Source organism: Artemia sp. Qi Xiang Cuo, chromosome 2, assembly GCF_049724085.1.
Source record: "Artemia sp. Qi Xiang Cuo chromosome 2, ASM4972408v1, whole genome shotgun sequence".
In the NCBI taxonomy this organism is placed as follows: Eukaryota; Metazoa; Arthropoda; class Branchiopoda; order Anostraca; family Artemiidae; genus Artemia; species Artemia sp. Qi Xiang Cuo.
In genome coordinates, this window is record NC_142795.1 from 45,108,702 (window position 1) to 45,134,018 (window position 25,317).

Below are 25,317 nucleotides of genomic sequence, written 5' to 3' on the forward strand. Positions count from 1 at the left end.
TTTGGCATTGCTCCAGTTTTGAGGGATTGTCTTGTTTTTTCTTATAGCAAAGTAGTTATTGCAGTCAAAGTCATATGCACTGGTAATTGTAGTTACAATTAGTTGGGGTAGCAGTCGCAATTAGTCACATTCACAAGTATTTGCAGTTGCAAGTAGTCACAAATTCAAACAATTAAAAACAGTCACAGTTTGAAAAAGTCACAATAGCAGTAGTACTAATTGCATAAGTAGTAGTTGTAGCAGCCCTCAAAGGCTCAAATTATTGCTTTCAGCTGTTTTTCAGATATTGTTCATATTCCCTTTTGACGACCTGCATGCATAGAGTACATATTAATTTTTTTCAATATACTCGCGATACCCCTTGATAGTATCACCTTAATGTCCTTAACCATCCCATATATATTGCAGATAGACCATTTCAAAATACATATTTAGTTATAAATCCCCCTCAAGAGGTCCCTAAGCTTCAACTTAATACCTTTATCTGTTCCTAAGATGCCGTAATATGCCCCTAAAACAAACTTGGACGGACATAGAGTCTTTTGATTTAGTTCAGCATCCCCAATAATATGCTCTGAAAGTTCCAACGTACCCCCTTTTTTCCTGGGATATTGCACATACACCCTTTTGATAATCTGGATATGTATATTACCTTTTGATTTAGTTTTACTCCCCTCTGGTTTCCCTGAAAGTGGAACTTAATACCTATTTTATTCCTTGGATGTTGTATTTATGCTCCTTTGACAACCTGGTTGTACTTAAACCCTTTTGAGAAAAAAAAATTACCCTCGATTTTGTAGATGGGTTTCATCTGGTACATGCTGGGAAATGTCCCAGTGTTTAAAATATTTCCCGTCCCATTATATACCAGATGGCACCCTTCTGCAGAATCAAGCATTGTTTTTTCCTCTGAATGTTTTGCCACAAGATGACCACCTAACATGACCAGATAATCTGGCTTTCATTTGGAACCCCAAGCGCTAAATTTTACTGAACTAAAAAGAATAAACAAAGAAAACCCAAAGACAAAGTATTTTTGGGGGTGTATTTCCCAAACTTTAAGAAAGGTTTGCTCAAAAACAAAAATTGTAACATACCAAAACAATTGGTCTGGATTGGATAGTTGAAAATCAAACAAACTATGCTAGATGAGGCTTACGGATTTTTTCGAGAATGCTATATGGCAGAATGCTAGATGGTACCATCTTTCACTTTGTTGTGTATTGTTATGGTGAGTAATATGGTCCGTCAGGTGCGTTGCAGTTAGGGTCTTGCAGGTTGCACCAATATACCTTGCAAGCTGCATGCGGCCCGCGGGTTGCCAACCCATGCTTTAGTGGGTCCTTCAGATTTTTTCTTCTACAAGACAGTTTATAAATCATTGGTGTTGCAATTATTTAGTTATTGACTCTTTTATTGATAAATTAAATGCATTATTTAATTAAGTAGCAAAAGCAGGACTATACCTTATTGATAAGTCATTTTTATTTTTCAGTTCATCCCAGAGGTCAAAATCAAGAATTTTCACTATTCTGGGAAAATTAGCTTAATCATAGAGTTACATGGTTATTTGGGATATGATGTGACTATACTGTGGCTGAAGAGTAAATGAAAACTCACAGGAAAAAGCTCCAGAGACCAATCCTTAAAGTAAATTCTGCTATCATCTGAAGTTTACCATAAGGATACCAAGCAGTTGAACTCATAGCTATAAGATTAGCAGGCTTGATTTGAAGAAGGCTCCTTACAAGACTTCCTATACATAAAAAAATAATAACAAATGTATGTATGATCATAGAGCAACAAGACAAAAGAGTACAAGAAACTAATAAAAAAAGGAATATAAAGGGTTTTCACATTGGTTTAGTAGAAACTGAGAACTACTAATGCAACTGATAGAGCATCCATCAAACCAGAAAAACTCAAAACAAGCTTTATTTTATTTAAAAAAAACAGCAAGTACTTCCAGCTTTTCTAGTTCATACTAAATAATATGAGATGTTGTATCTCAGAGAAAAACTTGAGTTTTCTCTCTTATTGATCTCCAATACTTTTTAAGCTAAACTTTAGCAATTAAGCAGCTTGGATCAATAGTTGATGTTAAAGGTAAGCTAAATCTTATTTTGAATTACATTTTCAGGCAGGTTTGCACTCAACAATAGAAAAAAATATTCCTCTACAAATACATGGAAGCCCAGTTACAGATCAAAACCATTATCTCTGATGAAATTCAAAACTCACAACAAGACTAAAATAAGCTGCACCTTGTACAAATAAGATTTGTAATCTAATATTGAAACATGTCAATAATAAGCTACTTAACCTCATTTCTCTTAAGGTTAATAGATCCCTGCAACTGCAGTGGTGCTCTGCTTATGAGAAAAGCTACAATAGTGTCATAATTAATAACCCTGGTACCCCAGTTAGTTAAATCAGATAGACCCATCTTTCTCACATCATGTGTATACAAGCTATTGCAAAAAATTCTCAAACCCGGATATTTCCAAAATTGATTAGCTGGATTTTATTTGAGCACATTGGATATCCATCTAGAAGGAATATTACAGATGCCTTAACTTGTTCAGCAAATAAAAGTTGGTCAAAAAAATGAAAAAATACCCTAGTTGCCTTCTTAGACATGAAAATAGCATTTGACAAGGTTAAAAATTCGAATTCTGACAAATAAGCTATGACAGGCTAGTCTACATTGACATTTTCAAAACTGGCAAATTCTTACGCAGTAGGAACTATTTACACAGTAGGCAAATTGTAGTTAGTCTAAGGGTACAGAGTCTGAACTGCAGAATGTACCCTCTGTGGGGGTTTCTTGGGCATTATCTTGGACTCATTTAACAAGAAGAAGAATTTATTGAAAAAAAAAACATATCAACAAAAAATTATTGCTGCCTCCCCTAAAAAGCAAAGCTTGTCCGTGGGGGAGGTAGAGAAAACAAAATCCTTAAAACAAAGAACACTTGGCCACCGACACCACTAATACCATCACACTAAACAATAAATACAAAATAATATCATATATTATACATCCTCTGGGAACATCATATCAACAAAACCCCCACAATAAATAAATCAATTAATCAGTCAAAACTCATATTCAGCAAAAAGCAGTTCCTTAATGATTTTTCTAAAAATATTGGGGTCACCAATAGTCTTAATATCACTATTCAAACTATTCCATTTCCGCGTACCTCTATAAAGAACAGAAAAACATGAACGGGAATATATACCTCTAGGTACACAGAAGTCCGCGCTATGGTACCCCTTATATCATGAGAATGAACAGTAGACCTAATGGACAATAAATCACCAAAACAACGAGGCTGAATATCCTGCTGCAGTCCAAAAATAAACCACAATATATAGAACTCACGAAGGCCTGCAGCCGGCAAAATTTTAAAAGTTGGGTAAATTTCTCGAACAGACATACATGGAGGTATACCAGCTAAAATTCTTACGGCAGGATTTTGTAGAAGTCTTATTGGTTTTAGGGTAGAAGAAAAAGTAGAGAGCCAAATACTTGAACAATAAAGTATATATGGGTGTATTAAAGAAAAATAAAGATGGCGAAAGACAGACTTTGGAAAACAATGTTGAAGTTTCTTCATTATACCGAGATTTCTTGCCGAATTTTGCTTGTTAAAGAAACATGTTCCTTAAAAGATAGAGTTTCATCTATTACAATCCCAAGGTATTTAAAAGACTCAGTCTGTTTTATAACGCCATTGGGCATATCCAATTCGTTGATCCATTGGTAAAAGTTTGATGATCGCGAGAAAATAATAAAGTTAGACTTAGCCATGTTAATCCTTAATTTATTTACCCTCAACTATGCTGTAATTCCATCAACTGATTCCTTCATGGAAATCTATAGCAGCTCCGCTGTCTTAGCTGTGCTAATGGCTGTTGTGTCATCAGCAAAAAGTGAAAATGTGTCATTAGTCGGGTTTACCGTTAGTTCATTTATTCTATAGCAAAACTTATTTAGACAATTTGGTAAATCATTAATAAATATCAAGAATAATATAGGACCGAGAACTGATTTTGCGGAACACCTATTTCAATACGCTTTTTTTCGGAAGAAGAATCATTTAGTTGGACATACTGATAACGATTACTTAAAAAACTTCTTAAAAAATTTAATGATTTACCCGTCAAACCATACACCTCACACTTCTTAAGTAGAAGTTCATGATCCACAGTGTCGAAAGCTTTCATCAGATCTAAAAATATAGCACCTATTTTGAAACCTTAATCTAATACATCATTAATAATAGTTTTCAAATAAATCATCGCCTGTTCCGTTGTCCTTTTTCTACGGAACCCAAATTGTGCCTCTACCAGTAACTTATGATCCTCCAAAAAACTCATCATTCTCATACTAAAACACTTCTCTAAAACCCGAGAAATGATGGATAAAACAGATATCGGTCTTTAATTTTCTGGGTCATTTTGAATGCCACACTTATGAATTGGGGTTAAACGGGCAACTTTAAAACAATCTGGGAATTTTACTTGACGAAAACACTCATTAATTAACCCACAAAAAAAATTCAGCTATAACAGGAAAAATACATTTAAGTGTTTTTAGAGAAATATGATCGCTACCAGATGAATTACTACGCAACCCATAAATAATTTTTTTAATTTCATTAACTGTTAGAAGTCTAAGGTGAAGAGACACATCAATGGGGTCCCTCAGTAAGGACTTGGACGTTGGATCACCACTATCAGGTACAACTGACATAGCTAAATTCAGACCAATATTCGAAAAATAACTCTGAAATTCATTTCATATGTCCTTTTCAGAATTCAAAGTCTTTCCCATTACACTAACTAATTCATCAGGTATACTATTTATTTTTAATCAAATCACTTCTTTTATTAGTCCCCAGTTTTTCTTAGGGCATCCTTCGACCTCCTTAAACTTTTTCTCAAAATATTTCCTTTTTTCATTTCTTAAAATTGTATTCAACCTGTTTCGATAAATTTTATATAATTGCTTATTTTCTTGTGTCAGGTTAATTATTTGAGCTCTAAACAATTTATCTCTTACATTTATTTGCTTCAAAATCACAGGACTAATCCAAGGTTCTTTACTTGAGTGCTTTCTATTAAACGGTTTCAATATGACTACTTGACTTATCAAACTCTGCAACTTTTCATAAAATAAAACAAACTTTGAATTAGCGTCCTGAACATCGCCTAGAACATCGCACCAATCCACCTTTTCTATATCATTTTTAAATTTTACCATCGCACTTTTACTTATCACTGGAATCCTTGATTTTTTGCCATTAACCACCTTCGTGACAGTTCTAAAGCTAGCTGAAACTCCAAAGTGGTCAGATACATCGTTGATAAGGACCCGGGGATGACTCAAGAGTATATTAGAAAGGATGTTATCCAGAAGCTTAGCTGATGGTCCCGTAATTCTTGTAGGGATATTTATACAAGGATGAAACCCATTAGATAAACTTCTATTAATAAATTCAGTGCTAGCAGATGACTGATCTATAAGGTCAATATTAAAATCCCCCATAATAAAAAATAGAATAGAGTTATTAAAAAGTTCCATTATTTTTTATTCAAATAGATACATAAAGTCTTGGAGCAGGCATTGCTCTGGGGAGGTCTATATACTAAAACAATACAAAAATTCAAATTTTCTCTAGCTATATGTAAAACAAAACACTCGCAAACTTTCTCTCTATATATTGTAAGATCTTCTCTTATTGAAACCTTATAATCAGCCTGAATGTAAGCTGCTAGGCCTGAATGTTGGTAATACTCGCGATTCCTTACATATAAATTATAACCAGGGATATGTAGTAATTGCGAGTTATTATCATTTAACCACGTTTGAGTTAAAGCGATCACCTGAAAGACATTAATTAGTATTTATTGATTCCGATAGAAAATTATTCTCACAATTCAATCCTTGACAATTCAAATGAAAAATGTCAAGGCCAAAATGGCCCCTATCACAATACAATGGTAGTGCCCCTTCTTTAAAAATCTACATTGATGGTTCAGTTTTGAAAATCTTAGTAGCATTAATATCTAAATTTATAGTTATTTTTTCATTAAACTGGCTGGAAAAATCAACCCTTTGATTTTCAAGCTGAATAACAGTGCTGTTCCCAGGAGGAAAAACAACCTCTCTAACCATCATTAATAAAAATTAATACACGTAATGGTAGAGGGTGGTGGTGGCAAAAAAAATCATTATCAACTAAACATATATCTAGACCTAGATAAATACAAAAAAAAATAACAAAATATATTCCGGCAAAGCGGACATACAATTCAAAAAAGCACATTATTGAAGCTTCATGGCACAAAGCAAAACCATTCAAAAAGACACCAGCCCGCTACCAGCCACTCAAAATAATTTCACATTAACAAACATTTTAAATTATTTACTCAAAAATAAAAATTATTATTAACCCAAAAATTTCAAATTCATCACTATCAACTTTTCCATATCTATTTGATTAAACCAAGCGAAAAAGAAAAGATAATTAACCAATAAATAAACTAAACACATTCAATAAAACACTCATTTTTTAGCACCTCTGGAAGCTGTGGAGGGAGGAGGCTTATGTGCTAGTTCCTCAATCCATTCATCACACGTAAACTTCACTTTTATACCACCCGAACGTTCAAACTGAAGGTATGGTTAAACTGTGTTTGATACCCATGAAATGATACCCATAGTTTTAAGGCACATTTTTTTTTCATACAGTTTTTTTCTTGCCTCTCTCATAGAAAATGGGGCAGCATCACTCACATAAGTGTTTCCCTGGTTTGCTATATTTCTTCCTTTAAGCTTTTTCCCATTTTTAAGGATTTCAATCTTGTTTCCACGGTTTTTTACATTAACCTTAAAATATTTCTTATCCTTTTTTATTGCAACAACTGAAAAATGGGGTATAACTGGTAAATTTAGTCCATCCGTACATATCTCGGTAAACATACGTTTGGCTTGATCTTCATCCTCATAGACTGCATTCCATACAACCACATTGTTTTCGTTAGGCTGATATTCTGCAGCCATAAGCCTATCAGAAATACATAGGGTCTTTTCTTTAAAATATTTAACTTCTAACTGCAGGTTAAAATTATCATTTTTCAACAAAGAAATGTCATTTTCTACAGCATTTGTACAAGACTTAATCCCAGATAATTCAGACCTTAAGGCTAATTGCTCTGATTCAATTGTTTTCATTCTATTTTCTACAACAATGAATCTCTGTTCAATTGATTTGACTGAGCTATGAGTTTCACGCATAATGTCCACCATCTTTGCAAATTCCTCTGATAGGGTCATTAACGAAACCTGAGTTGTCACTGGCTTCCGAATATCCGGATTTCCTGACGTATTTGGGGTACTTGTGGCAATATCCTCGCTAGAATCAATATCTGGACGACTCCTTTTATTTTTTTTCTTGCCCATCTTAACTTAGTAATAGCTAAAATTGACTTAATGGCAAAAGAAGAAGCCAACAGTCCTAAATCAGTCCTTTTTCCTCACTGTACTATTTCTTTAATCTCATATCACGAATAATTTGAGCCTTAAATCACTTTGGAGGAATAATAGCTAATGATTTCCGTTGTTGAGTTTTATTTAGGGAAAGGCTTGTATTTTCAGATTGTCTTTTATCAGATTGTACAAAGTTTTCATTATATCACAGCATGCAGATAATTTAGCAATAATCCATCGTCATTCATTTCATTACTTGATTCATAGAGTGGGCGATAGCAAGCAATACGGTCTTAACCGGTTGAGCAATGAATCATGACTGAAACTTTACATTACTTTACATTGTAGTGATACTAATTTTGATAGTATTTTAGGTTATCAACTATATGGGTATACTAAACACTTTGCCACTGCAACAAATATCTAGAAATGGTTAGACACTTAAATATACTGTTCAAAAGAGCTAGGATTATCTCAATTATTGGGCCTTATTTAACAATATGATCTTTTCCCCTGGGAATGTCAGCTGTGATAGTATTCTCAACAAATAATGATGCAACTTCAAATATCCAGATGAATGACACTATAATCCCTACCCCAGATAGTACTTACTGAAACTTGTATCCCCCTCTCTAAAAGCCTTATTTACCTGGGAATGCCCATTGGAAATTCAATTAAGGAAACTATTAAGCTTGCCATTCAAAATCTTGAAAAAAAGACAAGGTTAGCTTATGCGTCACTTACACACCTTAGTCGTTTCCATCTTTCTAAACTTAATAATAGTCTAACTGTGCCTCATCTTCTTGCTCTGTCTCCTATTTGGCATTTTTTTTCTGTTTCAAAACAAAAACTTGTTCATCGGATTTATTTTAAATTTGCTAAATTCCTTTTACATATGCCCCCTATGGACTAGTAACTCTTTTTTGTCCCAAAAAATTAAGCTCATTTTCCCTTCGACAATTATTGATAAAAGAGTAAAAGATTTTAAATCTTCCGCCAGTAAACTAAATCATGATTGGTCCTCTTTATTTTTTTAAGTTTTTTTATGTCTTTTGATTTATGTCTTATCTTATGATTATGATATATGATTCGTGATTATGTCTATGATTGTAAAAACGACTTATTTTTGTTCAGTGTATAAGTTTTCTTGTCTGTTTTCTTTTGTTTCTCTTATGTACTCTGTCATTTAGGGGACTTGCGCCCTTTTTTGTTTTGACAGGTTATAAGTAAATTGAATTGAATTGAAAACTAACAGGCATCTTTCCATCCAGTGCCTCATAGGTATTTTATGAGGCACTTATTTTTGTTATGAAGCAAATTTGTTATAAAACCCCTCCTTATGTTTGTTATAAAGCAAAGATCTACACTCCAATTGGAGAGGTGGGGGACCTTGTGGTACTTGATATAATGTTAGCAAGTCTGGTTGGTTTGAAGGCTATTAGTCTGAAGATTGGTTCATGTCTCAGTTTCTTCTGCACCTTAAAGCTCTGCCTGGAAGATAAGTTGTAGTACGTGATCAGCTAAGCTCTCACTTCAGTGACAAGATTATCAAGAAGAAGATATTATTTTTGTTTGTTTACCAGCAAATTGCACCCATTTCTTGCAACCCCTTGATGTAGCATTCTTTGGGCTGACTAAATGGATCTGGATAAGAACCCTTGAAAAATACAAGATGCAAAACCCTGCTGAAAACTCAATCAGAAAGGAGGTATTTCCAAGACTATTGAAGCTCCTCTGGGATAAGCTGGGAAAGGATGACAACATCAACCTTCAAAATGGGTTCACAGCATGCTTTGAAGAAAGCATTGCATCAAAAAAATTCCTGATAGGTGACCAAATGACAAAATCTGTGTGGCAGTTAGTTATTCTGTCATAACTATTTTTGAAAAAAAGTGGTTTGTCACTGTTATACTTAATCACACAAGCAAACAAAGCTTAACAAGGCTCCTAGAAAATCACTAGCTGAATCAAGCAACAGGGAAGATAAAGTTCTTGAGGATTCAGGGCCAAGGGAAGTGAAATCTGGCAAAACTAAAATGAAGCCAAATAAAGGAAAGAGGCAGGAAAAAAGTTACAAGAATCCCTGAATCTAAACTGCTCATCTGACAATGCACTGGAAAACTTGCCAGAAAAACTGAGTGGTGATTCCAGTGAACTTAGCTGAGATGAATGCCAGAACAGCAAACATGAGGTTGATGATAATTCTACTTGTAAGAAAGACCCAGGTCTTCAATCAAACTGTCTGACTTCTATGCTGTGTTTTGTGAGAAAGATTTTTTCATTGGGTGAGCAGAACACTTTCCAGATGAGGGGATAATGAGATTCAAATTTTTGGAATGTGTGAGCAATACTAGCTTCAGTTGCAACTGGACCAAGAAAGAGGATATCAGTGTTGATGAAATAAAATATGTTTTCACTAGACTACTCATACAAAAAGGGTATGGCCCCTTCCAGATTGCAGGGCACTATGAAGTTACAAAGTCATACAAAAAACTTTGCAAAGAATACAAGTTCTAACCTCCAGTTTTTCTGGATCTTCCAGAAAGTCTGGTTTTTATTAACATGATCTTAGTCTGATTGTATATGTTTTATCTTAATTTTTCAGTATAAGCAACCTTTTATGTTGAGTTTAAGAGAGAAAAAAACCGTAAATAAGTGGTTGTTCAAACTTACCCAAAGCATGACCAACTATAATCAAATTAGGAACTTAGATGAAAATTACATAAAATAAAATAACATAATTCAAAGCTGGACAAAGTGTGGGTAACTTTGAACAAAATTTTTTTTTTTTTTTTTTATAATAGCCACATGGGAAGGGATGAAAAAAATTTGTAATATTACCCTTGTCAGCAGTCAGACAAGGTACTATTACAAAAGTTATTGCAAAACAACAGAGAAAAAAAGATACTTTTAGTCCAAAGTAATGTTGTTTGTCAGTATAGTTTACTTTAATTTAGTTTTACATCCCCCTTAACTTCCCCTGAAAGATTAAACTTAATACCCTATTTCATTTATGAGATACGGCAAATGTGCCATTTCAACAACTTGGATGTACTTAAATTATTTTGATTTAGGTTAATAGCCTTGTAGTAGCAGTCTTTAAATTAGTCCACAGAATAATAAAATATTGATTCATAAGGTTCATTACAATTCCTGGCCATATTCACCATATATGTATTATTCAATAGGCTATATAATTTAAACTCTCCTAAAGTCAAGCAAAGAGGAAAATTTTTTGGTTTTGTAACCAGGAATTCCTTGAAGAGAATAAAAATGGCAGACTTGTTTATAACAGAACCCACTGGCATATTATCTCACCAACCATAGTATCAATTTTAATGTTACTATATTATAGCCTAATATTAGTCTAATTTTTAACATGGAAATGGAGCCCTAATTTGTAAAGCTAGGCTAATTGAAATCAAGAATTGATAAACTATCAAATAAACTCCAGAAATCGTGTTGTTTCTATTATAGCATAGACACTTTTGTTATAAATTTGAGACCAGTACTGGTCATAAGGAGACATGTTAAGAAAACAGTTCTTACTTCATAATATGCATAGTAATACTAGTTAACATATTTTCCAGGGGGAGCACCTTTATCATCACCCTTTTCACTGTTGTACAATAATTTTTAATAAAATTGTGAAAAATAAACATATTTGATTGCATTTTTCTGCTTTCAATTATTCTATACAGGGAAGTTAGACACCATCACTGTCACCTACCAAAAATATATAAATAGGCTAATATTAATAAATTTAGGTTAGGTTACAATTCGTTTGGTTAGGTTGGATTAGCTAGATGGCTCTTGGGTGTTTGTTTTAAAACAGTTTTCAAGACTTGGAGAAAAGACAAGACATTGAAAAATGTGATTGTAAAACTGGAAAAACAAGGAAAATAGTGAGGATAAAGGTGACCCCATTGGATAATATGTCAGTACTGTTCTATTAACTGGGCTCTTTTATATAATGCTAGTTTGGTTAATGTTAATGAAATAAATAAAATAGGATGAATATATAATAGTTTAGAAACAAATTTGGGCTATATATTTGCACATTAGGGGGAGTGAGGGGCAAAGTTCTGTTGTTTTTTTTGTTTTTTTTTAAGGATCAGTGGTTAACTAAAGCATATCTCTACCTTCACACTTCACTTTCGCACTCTACATGTACTTGGCTAAGTAAGCTGATAGGTGCTGGCAGGCAGTACCTTGGTGCTGTTTTAAATTTTGCTGTTTAAATTTTAATTTGAACATTCATTTTAGATCACCTGTTTCACTCAATTCCACTTTAAAAAATGTTTTATGGTTGGGTATCTCTCATGCATCTGTCACGGTAACTGTCGTGTCTCAAAATGACATTACATATATACTAGAAAAAAGAGTGATAAAATAGCCTGGTTAATAGAACAGTACTAGTATGTCCAATAGAATAATTTGGCATATTATGAAGTAAGAACTGTTTTTTTAAAATGTCTCCTTATGACCAGTAGGCAACTGGTCCTAAATTTATACCAAAATTTTAAGCTAGGTCTATGATGCAAATTCCTGAGGTTAGCCTAATCTATGATTTAAGCACTACCCAAGGGAAAATTCTGCTTTAGCTACTTTTGGCTATCTTGGAAAGGGGTTATGTTAAGAAAATGAAACTTTCAGGGATGGGTCTACATACTAAAGTATGTCTTGGGAAGGTATTTTGAAGTATCTACCTCCCTCCTTGTCCCCCTTGAGGATCCTAACCTTTGATGATCTTTAAAAATATGTGTATTATAAAAGTGAAACCTTGCAAAATAGATCTTCTGCTTAAATTAAGTACAACAAGATTGTTTTGAGCTTCACAACTTTGCTCAATCCCAATTTATAAGGTTTTAAAGATATGCAAATACATTTCCAAAATTTCGAAAAAAAAATTATCAAAATTCTACTCAAATAACAGGAATTGCATGTTAAGAACTAAAGCCAGAGAACAAGAATCTGATAACTGAAAATTAAGGTACAATCTTGTTTTGTCAAAATTTCAATAGGTATAGGACCTGTCATGTAGTCAAATTTTAGGACCCTCTAAAGGGGGAAGGAGTGGAGGAAGGTACTTGAAAATACCTTCCCAGGACATACTTCAGCCTTTAGACCCATCCCTAAAAGTTTCATTTTCCTAACCTAACCCCTTTCTAAGATAGCCAAAACTAGCTAAAGTAGAATTTTACTGTAGAATTTTATCCAATTTTGTTGCACTTCATTTAAGCAGAAGATCTATTCTGCAAGGTTTCACTTTTATAACACACAGATTTCTAAAGGTTACCTAAGGTCAGGACCCTCTAGAGAGAGAAGGAGTGGAGATAGGGGTAAATTTTTGTAGATCATATTATTGACTTACAAATAAAGTAAGCATACCACTTGATGCTTACTCAGTTATGAACTTGCTTCCGCTGTGTTAACATCTAATTGGTGTTTTCACTCTTGGTATTTGCCAGTCGAAATTGCCCATGTGTAACTTGAACATTTACAGACAGTGCATGTCCCTGGACTTTCCTAAGTGATATTACTGACGTTGGTTCTTGATAATTGGATTATAGGATTTGAATTATAGTTCTGAACAGTGAAAGGAATAAGAGGTGAGATTTTTAGTTCCAAATAGCTCATGTCTGCCACTAAGGATCCTCCTGAAAAAGACATAGATGTCTCACCTTTCCTGCCTTCAAAAAGAAACTTAACTTCAACCCCCCTCCCCCTGACTCCTATGTATATATGAAACCAACATCTGGAAGTGAGACAAATCATAGACTTACTTCCAGATAAAAGGAACAGAGAAACTCCTGTCAAAAAAAGAAAAAATTATGCAATTATATCACCCCCAGAAGAACCCCAACCCGAGATTATATCACTCCCTGATGATTCCTAACCAACTGAATTGCTTCCTAGCTCTCTAGATGAGCAATGTTATTACATTGTGAACATCAAAAAAACCACTGGTCGACCCTTTACTAGGGAGTGGTTAATGGATATTAGAAAGCCTATATTTTTACTAGCTAACTCAACTTTTGAAGTAGTTTTCCAAAAAGACAGTCTGATAAATCTTTATTTTACCTCTCACAAGGCCACAGATTCAGTCCTTTCAAGGTCCAAGGAATTAATCGTTAAGGGTTCCAAAATCTTTGCCACTTCAAAAGAAGTAGAAAAGTCCTTTAAATACGTGGTTTATGGTGTTGACACTCGTATACCAATGAAGTATCTTAAAATAGAACTACGTCATTCTTCAAACAATCTCATATATCAAACACGCTAAGTAAGACTCAGATTGATAAACTAGTGCACCTATATACCCAGTTGCTCAGTACATTCAAAAAAGAAGTTAAAAGGGAAGTTTTTCTGTGTTTTAATGCCCTTCGCCCCCAGGAATAAAAAATACAGCCCATACTAAGTACAATTAGCTTTGCGCATGGTCATAGCAAAAATAATTGCAAACAGTCACTCCAATCATGTCGAAAATGTAGTAAACCTAGCCACGTTACAGAAAATTGCACCGAGAAAGACGCCTACTGTAAAAATTGTAAATAATAAGGGGCACACGGCACTTGAGAAGCAACTTTCTCCAGCCTATCATAAGAGCCGAGATCCTCCGAACCTCTGTGAGATTGAACTTGCCCTACTCCGTCGTAGCTGCTACAATCCCTAGACAACCAACTCCAAGTCGACCCTTAAATAGCCAAACTGAAGTTTCAAAGAACCAGAGGAAAAAGGTCCCACCCCCAATAAATAAAGGCTTCTCATTTACCCAATGGTCCACTCAATTTCCTCAACTTGAGGCCAAATCGCAGCCTTCCTCTTCTCAACTTCCATTTTTATCGCATCCACAAGTTATTCATCATTACAATCAAGAATGGCAAAGGTTAGCCACATACCTCGCAGTTTCCCATCTTATCGAGGTTGGCAGTGAACAAGTTGAGCTGAAAAACATCCTTAAAAAAAGCCATTACTACGGTCCTAGGAGAGGAAATCGGGCAAACAGGTAAGGTCCAACTTTTATCCTTCAAATAAGGCAAGGAATGCCATTCTAACTCAACATTTCCTACAATCCCAACTGTCACCAAATCCCCCAGAAATTTGAAAGAATCACCAGCACTTTAAACGATGGTAGAAGCACCAAGTCATAGCAAAATAAAAAAAAAACAAGAAAAGGCCAACCAACACAGTACCACAGAAATTGACGACCCCTCACGAAGTCTCTTTGGGCGAGGATGAAGTTCAAAGCAAAACCCAAGCGAGAAGATACCCAACAAGAATGCCTGACGACTAATTAATGTGTGACTTTTTCGTTTTTAACTAATTTATACCTTTCTTATAGCATTACTTTTAATTATTCCGATATAGAAAGTAACCAGCATGCCAACCCTATAAGCAGCCCCAATGGTACCTTAACTCATGCTAGTTGTAATTATCTTGTTATTCTTGATTTTGCTACCAATTTGAAGCCAAAACTAGTAAATAATAATTCCCTTAATGTTCTTTGTTTCAACATCAGAAGCATCCTGGATAAGTGGCTCAAGTTTAAAGATTTAATTTCATTCAATGGTGTCTGTCCTTTTGACGTAATAGGATTAACAGAGACATGGCTTTCCGATAATGATGACACTAGTGATTTTTCACTCCCTGGTTACCAAATAATCCATGTGCTCAGGAGATTGACAAAGTGTTCTGGTGGTATCTCACTGTACATCCATTCGAATGTAAATTTTACGGGGCTATCAGAGTGCGAATCTATTTTCTCTACACAAATAAATCTCAGATGTATTTATTCAATAATTGTTAACATAGTTATCAGCCAAAATTCCTATATACTCTCCTTTTTTTATAAACCTCCACCATTTCCGACCTCATGTTTTTGTAATCTGTTTGATGATTTCTCTAATTTTATTAATCTACCCCAGGGGTCTCCAAACTACGGCCCGAGGGCCAAATCCGGCCCGCGGACAGATTTTTTCCGGCTCACGGAGAGCTAGCATACTTGAAAACTCCTTTTAGAGAACACATTTTTTATAGCAAATTAAATTTAGTTTACTGAAGTACTCTAATTTTATGTTGAATAATTATTAATATGACATCTACATTGATATGGTAATGGGCTAACTGCTCATAACATTGTTTTAGGTTTATTGTTATTGTTTTTGTGATAAGTTGGATAAAGAAGCAAAGAATTGTAATGAGTAAAGACATGTATAATATGCAGAAAATTTAAGTTCTGTATATAATAACTAACAAATTATTGAAATGAATCCAACTAACATTTTATACATTTTAAATAAAAACACAAGCATAACGACACATGAAATACTAATGAGATTTATGTAATTGAGATTTTCCACTGACAATAGTTTGTATTTGTGGACTAATTTTACTTCTACCAATTATTAAAAGAGATTTAAGATGCTCATCAGTTAATTTAGATCTGTAAACATTTTTTGTGTACTTCATTTTGGAGAAGGTCTTCTCACACAAATAAGTAGTACCAAAAACAGAAAACAGCCCACATGCAAATTTATGCAAATTATCAAATTGTGTCAGTGGAAGACTCTTATAAAATTCCAACAAAGATGAGTTTTGACATTTGTTCTTAATTATATCGCTGCACTGTAGATCAATCATTTCCATTTGAAGTTCTGGGGCTAGGGTTTCAATGTCAGTATCAAAAGGATTCAGAAAAATCTGAATTTGATTTGCAATGGCATCAAAGTCCGAGAAACGAGTATCAAAATTTATTTTCAAAGCACTCAAAGTTTCGATTGCAAAATAGATAGGAAACTCAGTCTCAGTGGTGTGGCTGAATATTTCACATGTTTTAAAATGTGAAAAACATTTACTTTGTAGTTGTGATTGAAACAGTATCAATTTCTTCCGGAATGATTTGATATTAGTGGATAAATCAGGAAGATGCTGGTTTTCTCCTTGCAATCTCAAATTCAGTTCGTTCACATGTTTCGTCAAATCAACATAGAATGCTAACTTCCACAGCCATGTGTTATTTTGTAATTTAGTAACAGGGCAATGCTTTTCATTCAAAAAAATTTTGATCACTGCTCGAAGTTCAAAAAAGCGCTGAAAGACTTCCCACAACTAAGCCAACGTACGGCAGTATGATTTCGGAATTGTCGGTGATTCAGCCCAAAAGATCTGATAAAATTAACAGTTGATATGACTGGTTTCAGAACTTCAGACATATCCAAACATTTTCCGCACAAAGACTGTTGATGAATGATACAATGTAAGACTAATGGTTTTGAACCACCGTCATTTTCTACAGCCTTTGACACAAGAGCGACCACTCCTTTATCTTTCCCACTCATGTTTTTGTCTCCATCAGTTGTAATACATTTCAAGTTTTTCCATCAAAGGTTCTTTTTATCAATGGCCATTTCAACTCCTTTAAAAATATCTTAACCGGTAGTTGTGCCATGAATACTATACATATCAAGAAGTTCTTCATGCACTTCATAGCTTTTATCCACTCCTCGAATATAAATCAATACCTGAGCAGTATCTGACACATCCGTTGACTCATCCAAGGCCAAAGAAAACCACTCGACATGTCCATTTTTGTCAAACAGTTGAGAGGATATATTTTCAGCGATGTTTTCTACCCTTCGAGCCATGGTGTTTGCTGACATACTGACAGTTTTTAATAAATTTACCCTATCAGGGCACATTTCTTTGGCTACTGCAATTATGCATTCTTTGATCATTTCTCCATTGGTGAATGGTTTTCCACGTTTCGCAATTTCAAGAGCCACACAAAAGCTGGCACGAGTTGCAGCCTCTTGTTCAGTTTTGAGTTTTGTAAATGAAGATTGCTGCAATTTCAATCCATGCTTCATAGCTTCGAATTTTTCTGTCTGCAAACTTTCTGTATACTTTGAGTAATTTTGAAAATGTTTTGTTTCATAATGACGTTTAATGTTATATTCTTTGAGAATGGCTATACTTTCATTGCAAATCAAACATAGCACCTTGTTACTGGACTCAATTACGAAATACTGAATGTTCCACTGATCTTTGAATTTTCTGCATTCACTATCAATTTTTTGCTTCTTTTCCATACTAATAAATCATGCACAAAAGCAACAATTCAAATCAAAATACTGTTACAAAGATGTCTTAAACTTAAACACGCACAAACACGTTGTAAGGAGGTACACACTATTTTATTTCACAACAGTGTCATAGGAACTGACTTGTGGTTGCGCCACTAGCCTTCTTATATATTCCAATTACTACCATCTAGAAGTGAGTTTCCACTTGTGTCCACCAAATGTCGTGTCACGTTACTCCTCATGGCTCGTACTCTACGACTAATCTAGAAATTACAGATAATGAAAGGACAATTAATAATATGCAGTGTTGCCGTTTTACGGACTTCAGTCTGATTTTCAGCCTTTTTTAAACTTGCGTACTTTTTCGGACTTTTTTTTCATCAGTGAACTATTTCACTTTTTACCATTGGCAGCAATGACAATATGGTTTTGGCCCTTGGAACTTACCGGAGTAATCAGTATAGCCCTGAGACTGAAAAGTTTGGAGACCCCCTGATCTACCCCATAAAAAGGCAATAGTTCTTGGGGACTTTAATTGTAACCTACTCAATGTTGGTAAAAATATTGAATCTGACACTTTTTTTGAATTGGTAACCGCGAGTGGTCTTCTACCCACAATTTTTTTCCCCAGTAGAATCGATCCTGCGAGATCAACTTCATCATTAATTGATAACATTTTTGTATCCACTTCCCTGGGAAATGACCTGTCCTCAAATATAATATTTTCGGATGCGTCAGACCATTTTCCTATTTACTCGTCACTATCTTCACAACCACTAACTCTACGCTCTAGAATTAATTTCCCAACACCTACTAGAAACTAGAGCTCTGCAAATATAACCCATTTTATCGATTGCCTAAGAACCATTAACTGGTCTGATGTTTTAAATTGTTAAGAGGTAAATTCTGTCACAAATGGTTTTGCGCAACGACTAAGTGAGATTATCCATTCAACTTTTCCTATTTGTAAACGTAACCGGAAAACTATCGCTATATGCCCCTGGATGTCACATAGCCTCATTGTCTCCTCATATTGTAAAAACAAATTATATAAGTTAGCCTGTAAGACCGGTAGTGATATTGACCTTTCAAATTATAAAAATTATAAAAACTACACTCATCCGTGAAGCAAAGAAAAATTATTGTTATACAAGAATTTTCAGTTATAAAGGAAACCTGAAAAAAATTTGGTCCACCATCAATGATATGCTGTTAAAAAATAGAAAAACCAAGCCTATACCTTTTCGAATTAATGAAACAAATGGCAGACTATTTGACCCTTTACATGACCTGACGCTTTTAATAGTTAATTTTGCTAATATTCCTCATAGTGACTCCCACTCCTCCTTACAAGCTGTACTCTCTTGCTTCAATTCTAGATCCATGTTTTTCTGCCCAACTGATAGCAATGAGGTACTTCAAATCATTGGTTCTCTTCCCAATAGTTTTACACCTGACTGTCTTGGATTAAGTAATAAGTTCCTGAAGACCATATCTCCTTTTGTTTGCAAGCCCATCAAGCATATTGCCAACCTATCTTTAACCCACAGAGTTTTCCCTGATTTACTAAAGTCAGCCATTGTTATCCCAGTTCTTAAAAAGGGCAATCCAACTGAGATAGGTAATTATTGTCCAATGTTAATTCTCCCTGTTATATCCAAAGTGCACAAGAGAATCATCTTCAGGCGTCTGTCTCCCTTTCTGTTTGACAGTCAGCACTCTGTTTCCTTGATTTCTCCTCACCAATATGGCTTTAGGCTAAAATTTTCAACTTCTCATGCTCTAATTGACGCCACACAGTTCATACGCTCACAAATCGACCTTAAAAAAACTGCATTGGGTTTGTTTTTGGATTTTTCTAAGGCCTTTGACACAGTCAATCAGAGTATTTTAAAAAGTAAATTAAATAGTGAAGGTATTCGTGGTGTTCCCCACTCTTGGTTCTATTCTTATCTATGGGGAAAAGTACTGAGTGCGAGCTTATGTGGAGTATCCTCTCAGACCTTACCTGTTCGGTAGAGTATCCCGCAAGGTTCCATTCTAGTCTCGACTTTACTTCTCCTATACATCAATGATCTCGTTATGGACAGGGACCCTCCTGTGTATTCTCTATTATTTGCTGATGACAGCAACTTCTTAATCCCTGGCACCAATTTACCATCGGCAATAACCTCTGCCCAAGTCCTTCTGAACAGAGTCAAGGCGTGGTGCTTTACAAATAACATGACCATTAATAGCAAAAAAAGTCAAATAGTATTATTCAGAACCCCCTACAACAAAGACGTAATTCAACCTGCTCTTGTTCTCAAGTACTCCTCCAACATCCTCCCACAAGTGGAGGTTGCCAAGTTTCTTGGTGTATTTATTGACTCATGCTTGTCCTTCTCTAATCATATTTCCTACATCACAGCAATAATTTTGAGACAAGTAGCTATGATTGACCATGTGAATTATTTTCTTCCTCCTGACATCCTAGTTACCCTCTATTATTCCTTTATTTTTCCTTACCTTTCTTATTGCAGATCAGTTTGGGGAAATACAAAACGGTCTTTCACTAAAAAACTCAACTTTGCCCAAAACCATGCCATTAACGCAGTTTTTCGACTTCCCCATCTATATCCAACCCATGATTTGTATTCAGATTTTGGCATAGCTCCACTTGATCAAATGATACAAAAACTAAACTTATCGCTTGCTTACTCTGCTTTCGACAATAATCTTCCACCTCAACTACTAACCTGTTATAATATTAATAATTCGGAAGCCCACTGTCTCTGTTCATCCAATAGAGCCTTTATAATTCCTAAATGCGTTTCTAGTGCTGCCCAGCAATCTCCCATTTACAAATCTATTATTCAATGGATCAAAATACCCTCCAGTGTTGAACTAGCCACAAGTTTCTGCATGCTGTATAAAAATGTAACAAAATTTGATAATATAATTTAATTTTTCAATTTTTAACCAATTTGCTTTAATTACCCATGTTTTTTTCTTCTTCTTTTTTCTTTCTTTTCAGAGTTATTTTAATAATTTTTTTTTTTTTTTTTTTTTTTTTTTGGTCCTTAACAAGTTCTCTTCTAGGATCTTTATTGTTATTGATGTTTGTGTTAATTTTTTATTCGAATAAATTGAAATTGAAATTGATGCCTTTTTCCAAATATAATAATCATTTTTTTGGAAATAAATTTTAGCCCCCACCTCTAAATAGCCTATTCCAATTCAGGGTATATATTTGCACATTAGGGGGGTGGGGAAAAGATTAAACTTACCTCTCATTTACACCAGAAATAAACTTTACCCCTATCTCCCTAAAGTTCAAATGTACAACTTGGATCTATTAATACAGGGGTGGGGGTAAAATTCATTACCGACAAAAATGATTAGGCTTATTATATTTGAAAAAAGCATAAAAAAAGGCATCGGGTGGCATATTCACTTTATTCATAAGTCAATGATATGATTTGCAAAAAATTTACTAAGATAGGTACTTCATACTTAAGCCTGTAGCAGTGATTCCAGGTGCCTGACTTTAGATAGCACACCAAGAGAGGCGAAAATGCGCCATCAGCGTATTTTTGCTATATATATTTTGGGTGGAGTTGAAAATTCAGTGTAAATTAGATCTTGCAGGGATGAGTGCAAAAAAAAAAAAAAAAAAAAAAAAAAAAAAAAAACGGAAATTCAGAGACAATTTTATCTGATAGTGTGAATTTTTGCTTTTCAGAATACTAGAACTCAAAAGTCATAGGATTCAATCTTCATTGACAGATTTTGGCACCATATTCCAAAATCTGAAACAGTGAATCATTTTTGACTGATTAAATGCGCTTTTGTGGTCAAAATTTTCTGTTCTCAGTCTCTGGCCTGACAAGAAAGATATTTTCCTTAGTTCTCTGGTATATCAGAGAATTAAAGAAGATCTAACAAATAAAATAACTTGCCAATATCTAAGGTGGTATTTTGCATTACTTTATGGCTAATATGCTGAATTATTCCCTATCAACAATAAAAATTGTAATGAAAGAACTAAAAAAAGAAATAGGTACTCAGAATACTGGCCTTGCAATATAGATACTACTACTACTACTAACAACTCACCACAGCACCAAGCCACCTGAGGCCAACACAGCTACGCATGCTCCTCCTCCATCCCAATCTATTCAAAGCCTCCCTTTTTACACCTGCCCACAAAGTTCCCATTTCCTTTCAATCTTTCTTTATGACGTCCTCCCACCCTAGACAAGGATGACCTGCTTTCTGTTTAGCCCTAGAAGGTTGGCCAAAGGGAACAATCTTTGGCAATCTGTCATCATTCATCCACACAACATGTCCTAGCCAATTCAGCCTTTCTTTCATTATAGCCCTAGAGAGCAGTATTGAACCACATTTTTGCATAGCCTATTATTTGAAATATGGTCAGTCAGCCAGGTATGCAGAACAATCCTTAAGCAATTTCTATGGAAAACATCTAGCAAATCTTCATCCAATTTTCAGAGCGTCCATGCATCAGAGCCATATTTGACCACTGTCATCACTGTAACTTCTAATATTCTAATCTTGGTTTGTGGACTTATCTTCCTATTCTTCAAAACATTTTTTTAAATGTGAAAAAAATACCCTGAGCCTTGGCTATTCCACTTTTAACATCTTCACTGCTCCCACCATCTTTACTAATAATACTACTAAGGTAAGTGAAGCTGCCCAACTGATCAATCTTTTCATTACCCAATGTCACTTTTTCATCTTCACTTATTCCTAGCCTTAGTGATGTAGTCTTCTTAACATTAATTTTCAAACCTATTCTAGCACCCTGAACTTGCAATACCTCTAAAACTTCATTCATTTTGCTGACCCTTTTATCTAGGATGCTTAAATCATTAGCATAATCTAAGTCCAGGAGACTTTTCCTCCCAATTTGATTCCATGGTCTCCCATTGCCTTTCCTGTGCTCCTTAAGACAGAGTTCATGAAATTGATCCACGTAACGGGGAATAGAGCAGAACCCTGCTAAATTGCTGATTTAATACGAAACCAGCTGCTAACCTCATTTCCTACCTTAACTGCAGCAGTGTTATTCCTGTACGTAGCAATAATCACTTTAATGTATTTGTCTGGTATACTATGCAAGGATAGAACCTTTACTAAAGCTTTTCTATCAACAGAATCAAACACTTGATCATAAACTATAAAACTGAGAACCAAAGGTGTTTGAAAACTCAAGCACTTGTCAATTATTAGCCTAAGAGTGAAGATTTGGTTGACATATCCTCTACCTTTTCTAAAACTGCACTTTTCTTCACTGTTCTTCTCTTAAAATGTGGAAGTTAAAGTCCATTTGATGAAGATAACTAATAGATAGGATTTTCTAATGCAGAACTAAAGAGAAGCATGATCCCTGAAGGTCACATCTCTCCAAAATGTCAATTAGGCAAGTGATATAAAAGTTAACTCCCTTATACATTATTTTTATGACATTGCAATGCTAAGCTGCAAAAAGATTAAATTCTCAAACTTAGTTATGAGAACAAAATGTTTTGTAGCTTTCAAAATATAAATTAGAATGACAAGAACAACCAAATAAAAGACAAAAAATTAGACTGGTTTTCCTTTTAATGAACTTTGAATTAGTTTTGTACATTTTTTAATCATATATTGTATCTATCTTCAACTAGTATTCAAGATCATTTCAAAGTTAAACAGCAAACTTTCCTTCTATAGGCCTATCACCCAAAATTTCTTCAAGAGTTTCATCTTCATTTTCATTGGATGGCTGTTGATGTCATACATGTCAGTGGTAAATCTATTTGGCATAGTGGGTGTAGAATCATAAGTCTCTGCAGCACTTTAGCCTAAGTCAGATGTCACAGAAGAGTTAAGCATTTTAAGGTGCATCCTGTTTCAAATTTTGTACTTGACAAGATTCATACCAGAAAACACTCTCTTGACAAAGGGGATGCTGATGGGTAAGCTTAAGAGAGAAAGAGCTGCTTGAGTTATGTCAAACAAAGGTCAGCTTTTCCCACTCTTTTCTGTATTTTTTTTTTTTTTCAAAATTTGACCACTTTCCCATTTGGTTTTTCATGCTAAGGATAATGCCTGCTTTAATAATTTAAAATTTAGGTCATCATGGAGCCTGGAATGCAATATGAGAATACCTAGGGGGTTCAGAAAACTCCACCTGTCTTTATAGACAGATTCCTGAATCTGTGAGTTGAAGTTGTCAGTAAACACTAGACTTTAAAATTCTGAGTTTTGTCATTGTTAATGTGAAGGCAAAATGTGCCCACTTTGCACCAAATTTTTCTGACATGTGCAAATTTGGTGCAATTGATTTTGAAAACTTCAACTCAAAAAAGCACCCAAATGGCGCAAATGTGCACCACCTGGCAACTAGCCCATGGCCTGTAGACCCATCCCTGAAAGTTTCATTTTCCTAACCTAATCCCTATCCAAGAGAGCCAAAAGTAGGCTAGCTAAAGTAGAATTTTACCTATACCAATTAAGGGTATATATTTGCACATTAAGGGGGTGGGGGAAAGTTTAAAACCTATCATTTTCATCGGAGATAAAATTTACCGCCACCCCACCCCTAATTTGCAAATAAATACCATGAATTGGTATATATTGGGGTGGGGGTAAAATTCATTTCCAACAAAAATGATTATTATATTTGGAAAGAGCATAAAAAAGGCATCGAGTGGTATGTTTACTTTATTCCTAAATCAATAGCCTAATACGAATAGGAACCTAACAAAACATTTACCGAAAAGTTCAGAATGGATTGGGCCTACTGACTCAGTTTGTGAGACAAAGACGTTACTGTCAATTTTTCACTTATATAACAAAATATGAAAGGAGTCCATTAAATAAATATCTACCTCAATTTCAATATTGAACTAAACAAGCATGATTCCCAAAGAAATTGAATTTTTTGCTAGTTATTATTGTCGTATTGTCAAGTCATACTTTGTTTTGCGTTTTCGGGCAAAGCCAGAACTACCTTCACGGGAAGTCCAAAAGTAAAAGAGACGGACATTCTAAGATCGCCTCTTTGTAACAGAACCACAAGTTCTGTTAAAAAAGCCTGACAAACACAGTTCCAACTTTAATACTGATTAGAAAAACAAATAAAGAGCCATTGAAGCCAAAAGACCACCTGCAGACAAGGAAAGAAGTAGATGCAAATACTCACTCAATTTCCACGTTAGACTTTAAGATTAGATGTTGCTGATACCTTTTTCTTAAATAAACATTCGACAAATATTATAATTCAAAAGTCTAACTCAATATCTTTTTTCGTACCCCGATACAATGTAAAATCATCATAAAAAAGGTCCATCACAAACACGTTTGAATCGGAATTGACTTTAACTTGGATCTTTCGGATGTAGAAACGCAGCCTGATTTTCCGAACGCATAATGAAGACTAGTTTAACAAGTAGCAGCAACTAGACTAGATCAAAAACTGAATGGGAATCTAGCTGACAGTAAGCCAGTTTGAATAATCAGTAAAAAAATGCGAGTACAATTACTTTATATTTTAGTCAATTAGATGACTAAATTTTGGTGCAAGCATTACGAACTATCTTCATTTAGGCACACTATTTGTTGGAGGCATAGCCACACAAAAACAAAAAATCTAACACGACCCTTCTCACGTACCCATTCTGTCGCGGAGCGTTCACAATAGAGAAATATGTACAAATAGAAATCTATACCTTAGGAACAGTCTAT

General features: G+C 34.6%; 3 protein-coding genes across 4 annotated transcripts in view; all 3 read right to left on the bottom strand.

Moving 5' to 3' along the window:
• The window catches only part of LOC148955275 (phospholipid phosphatase 5), a 116,211-nt gene extending 91,654 nt beyond the window's left edge, over positions 1-24,557 (bottom strand). The window contains exons 1-2 of one of the 2 annotated variants that reach the window (XM_089101307.1): positions 24,462-24,557; positions 1,621-1,756 (exon numbers count right to left, since the gene is read on the bottom strand). In XM_089101307.1, the coding sequence (XP_088957433.1) occupies positions 1,621-1,706 (86 nt within the window). In that variant the 5' untranslated portion in view covers positions 1,707-1,756; positions 24,462-24,557. Of the gene's footprint in view, positions 1-1,620; positions 1,757-4,166; positions 4,186-24,461 lie in introns of those variants that run through there. The other variant, XM_089101300.1, reaches the window with a different exon arrangement.
• Positions 16,567-16,839, bottom strand: LOC148955276 (protein ZBED8L-like). The gene has a single exon (XM_089106869.1). It carries the CDS (start codon positions 16,837-16,839, stop codon positions 16,567-16,569), a length of 273 nt encoding a protein of 90 aa, XP_088962995.1.
• On the bottom strand, positions 16,930-17,589 carry LOC148955277 (general transcription factor II-I repeat domain-containing protein 2-like). The gene has a single exon (XM_089106879.1). It carries the CDS (start codon positions 17,587-17,589, stop codon positions 16,930-16,932), a length of 660 nt encoding a protein of 219 aa, XP_088963005.1.
• Positions 24,558-25,317: the final 760 nt, after the last annotated feature.

Bases quoted from the DNA above. Each gene is read 5' to 3' on its own strand.
- LOC148955277 (XM_089106879.1), bottom strand. From the start codon at position 17,589: ATGGAAAAGAAGCAAAAAATTGATAGTGAATGCAGAAAATTCAAAGAT.
- LOC148955276 (XM_089106869.1), bottom strand. From the start codon at position 16,839: ATGAGTGGGAAAGATAAAGGAGTGGTCGCTCTTGTGTCAAAGGCTGTA.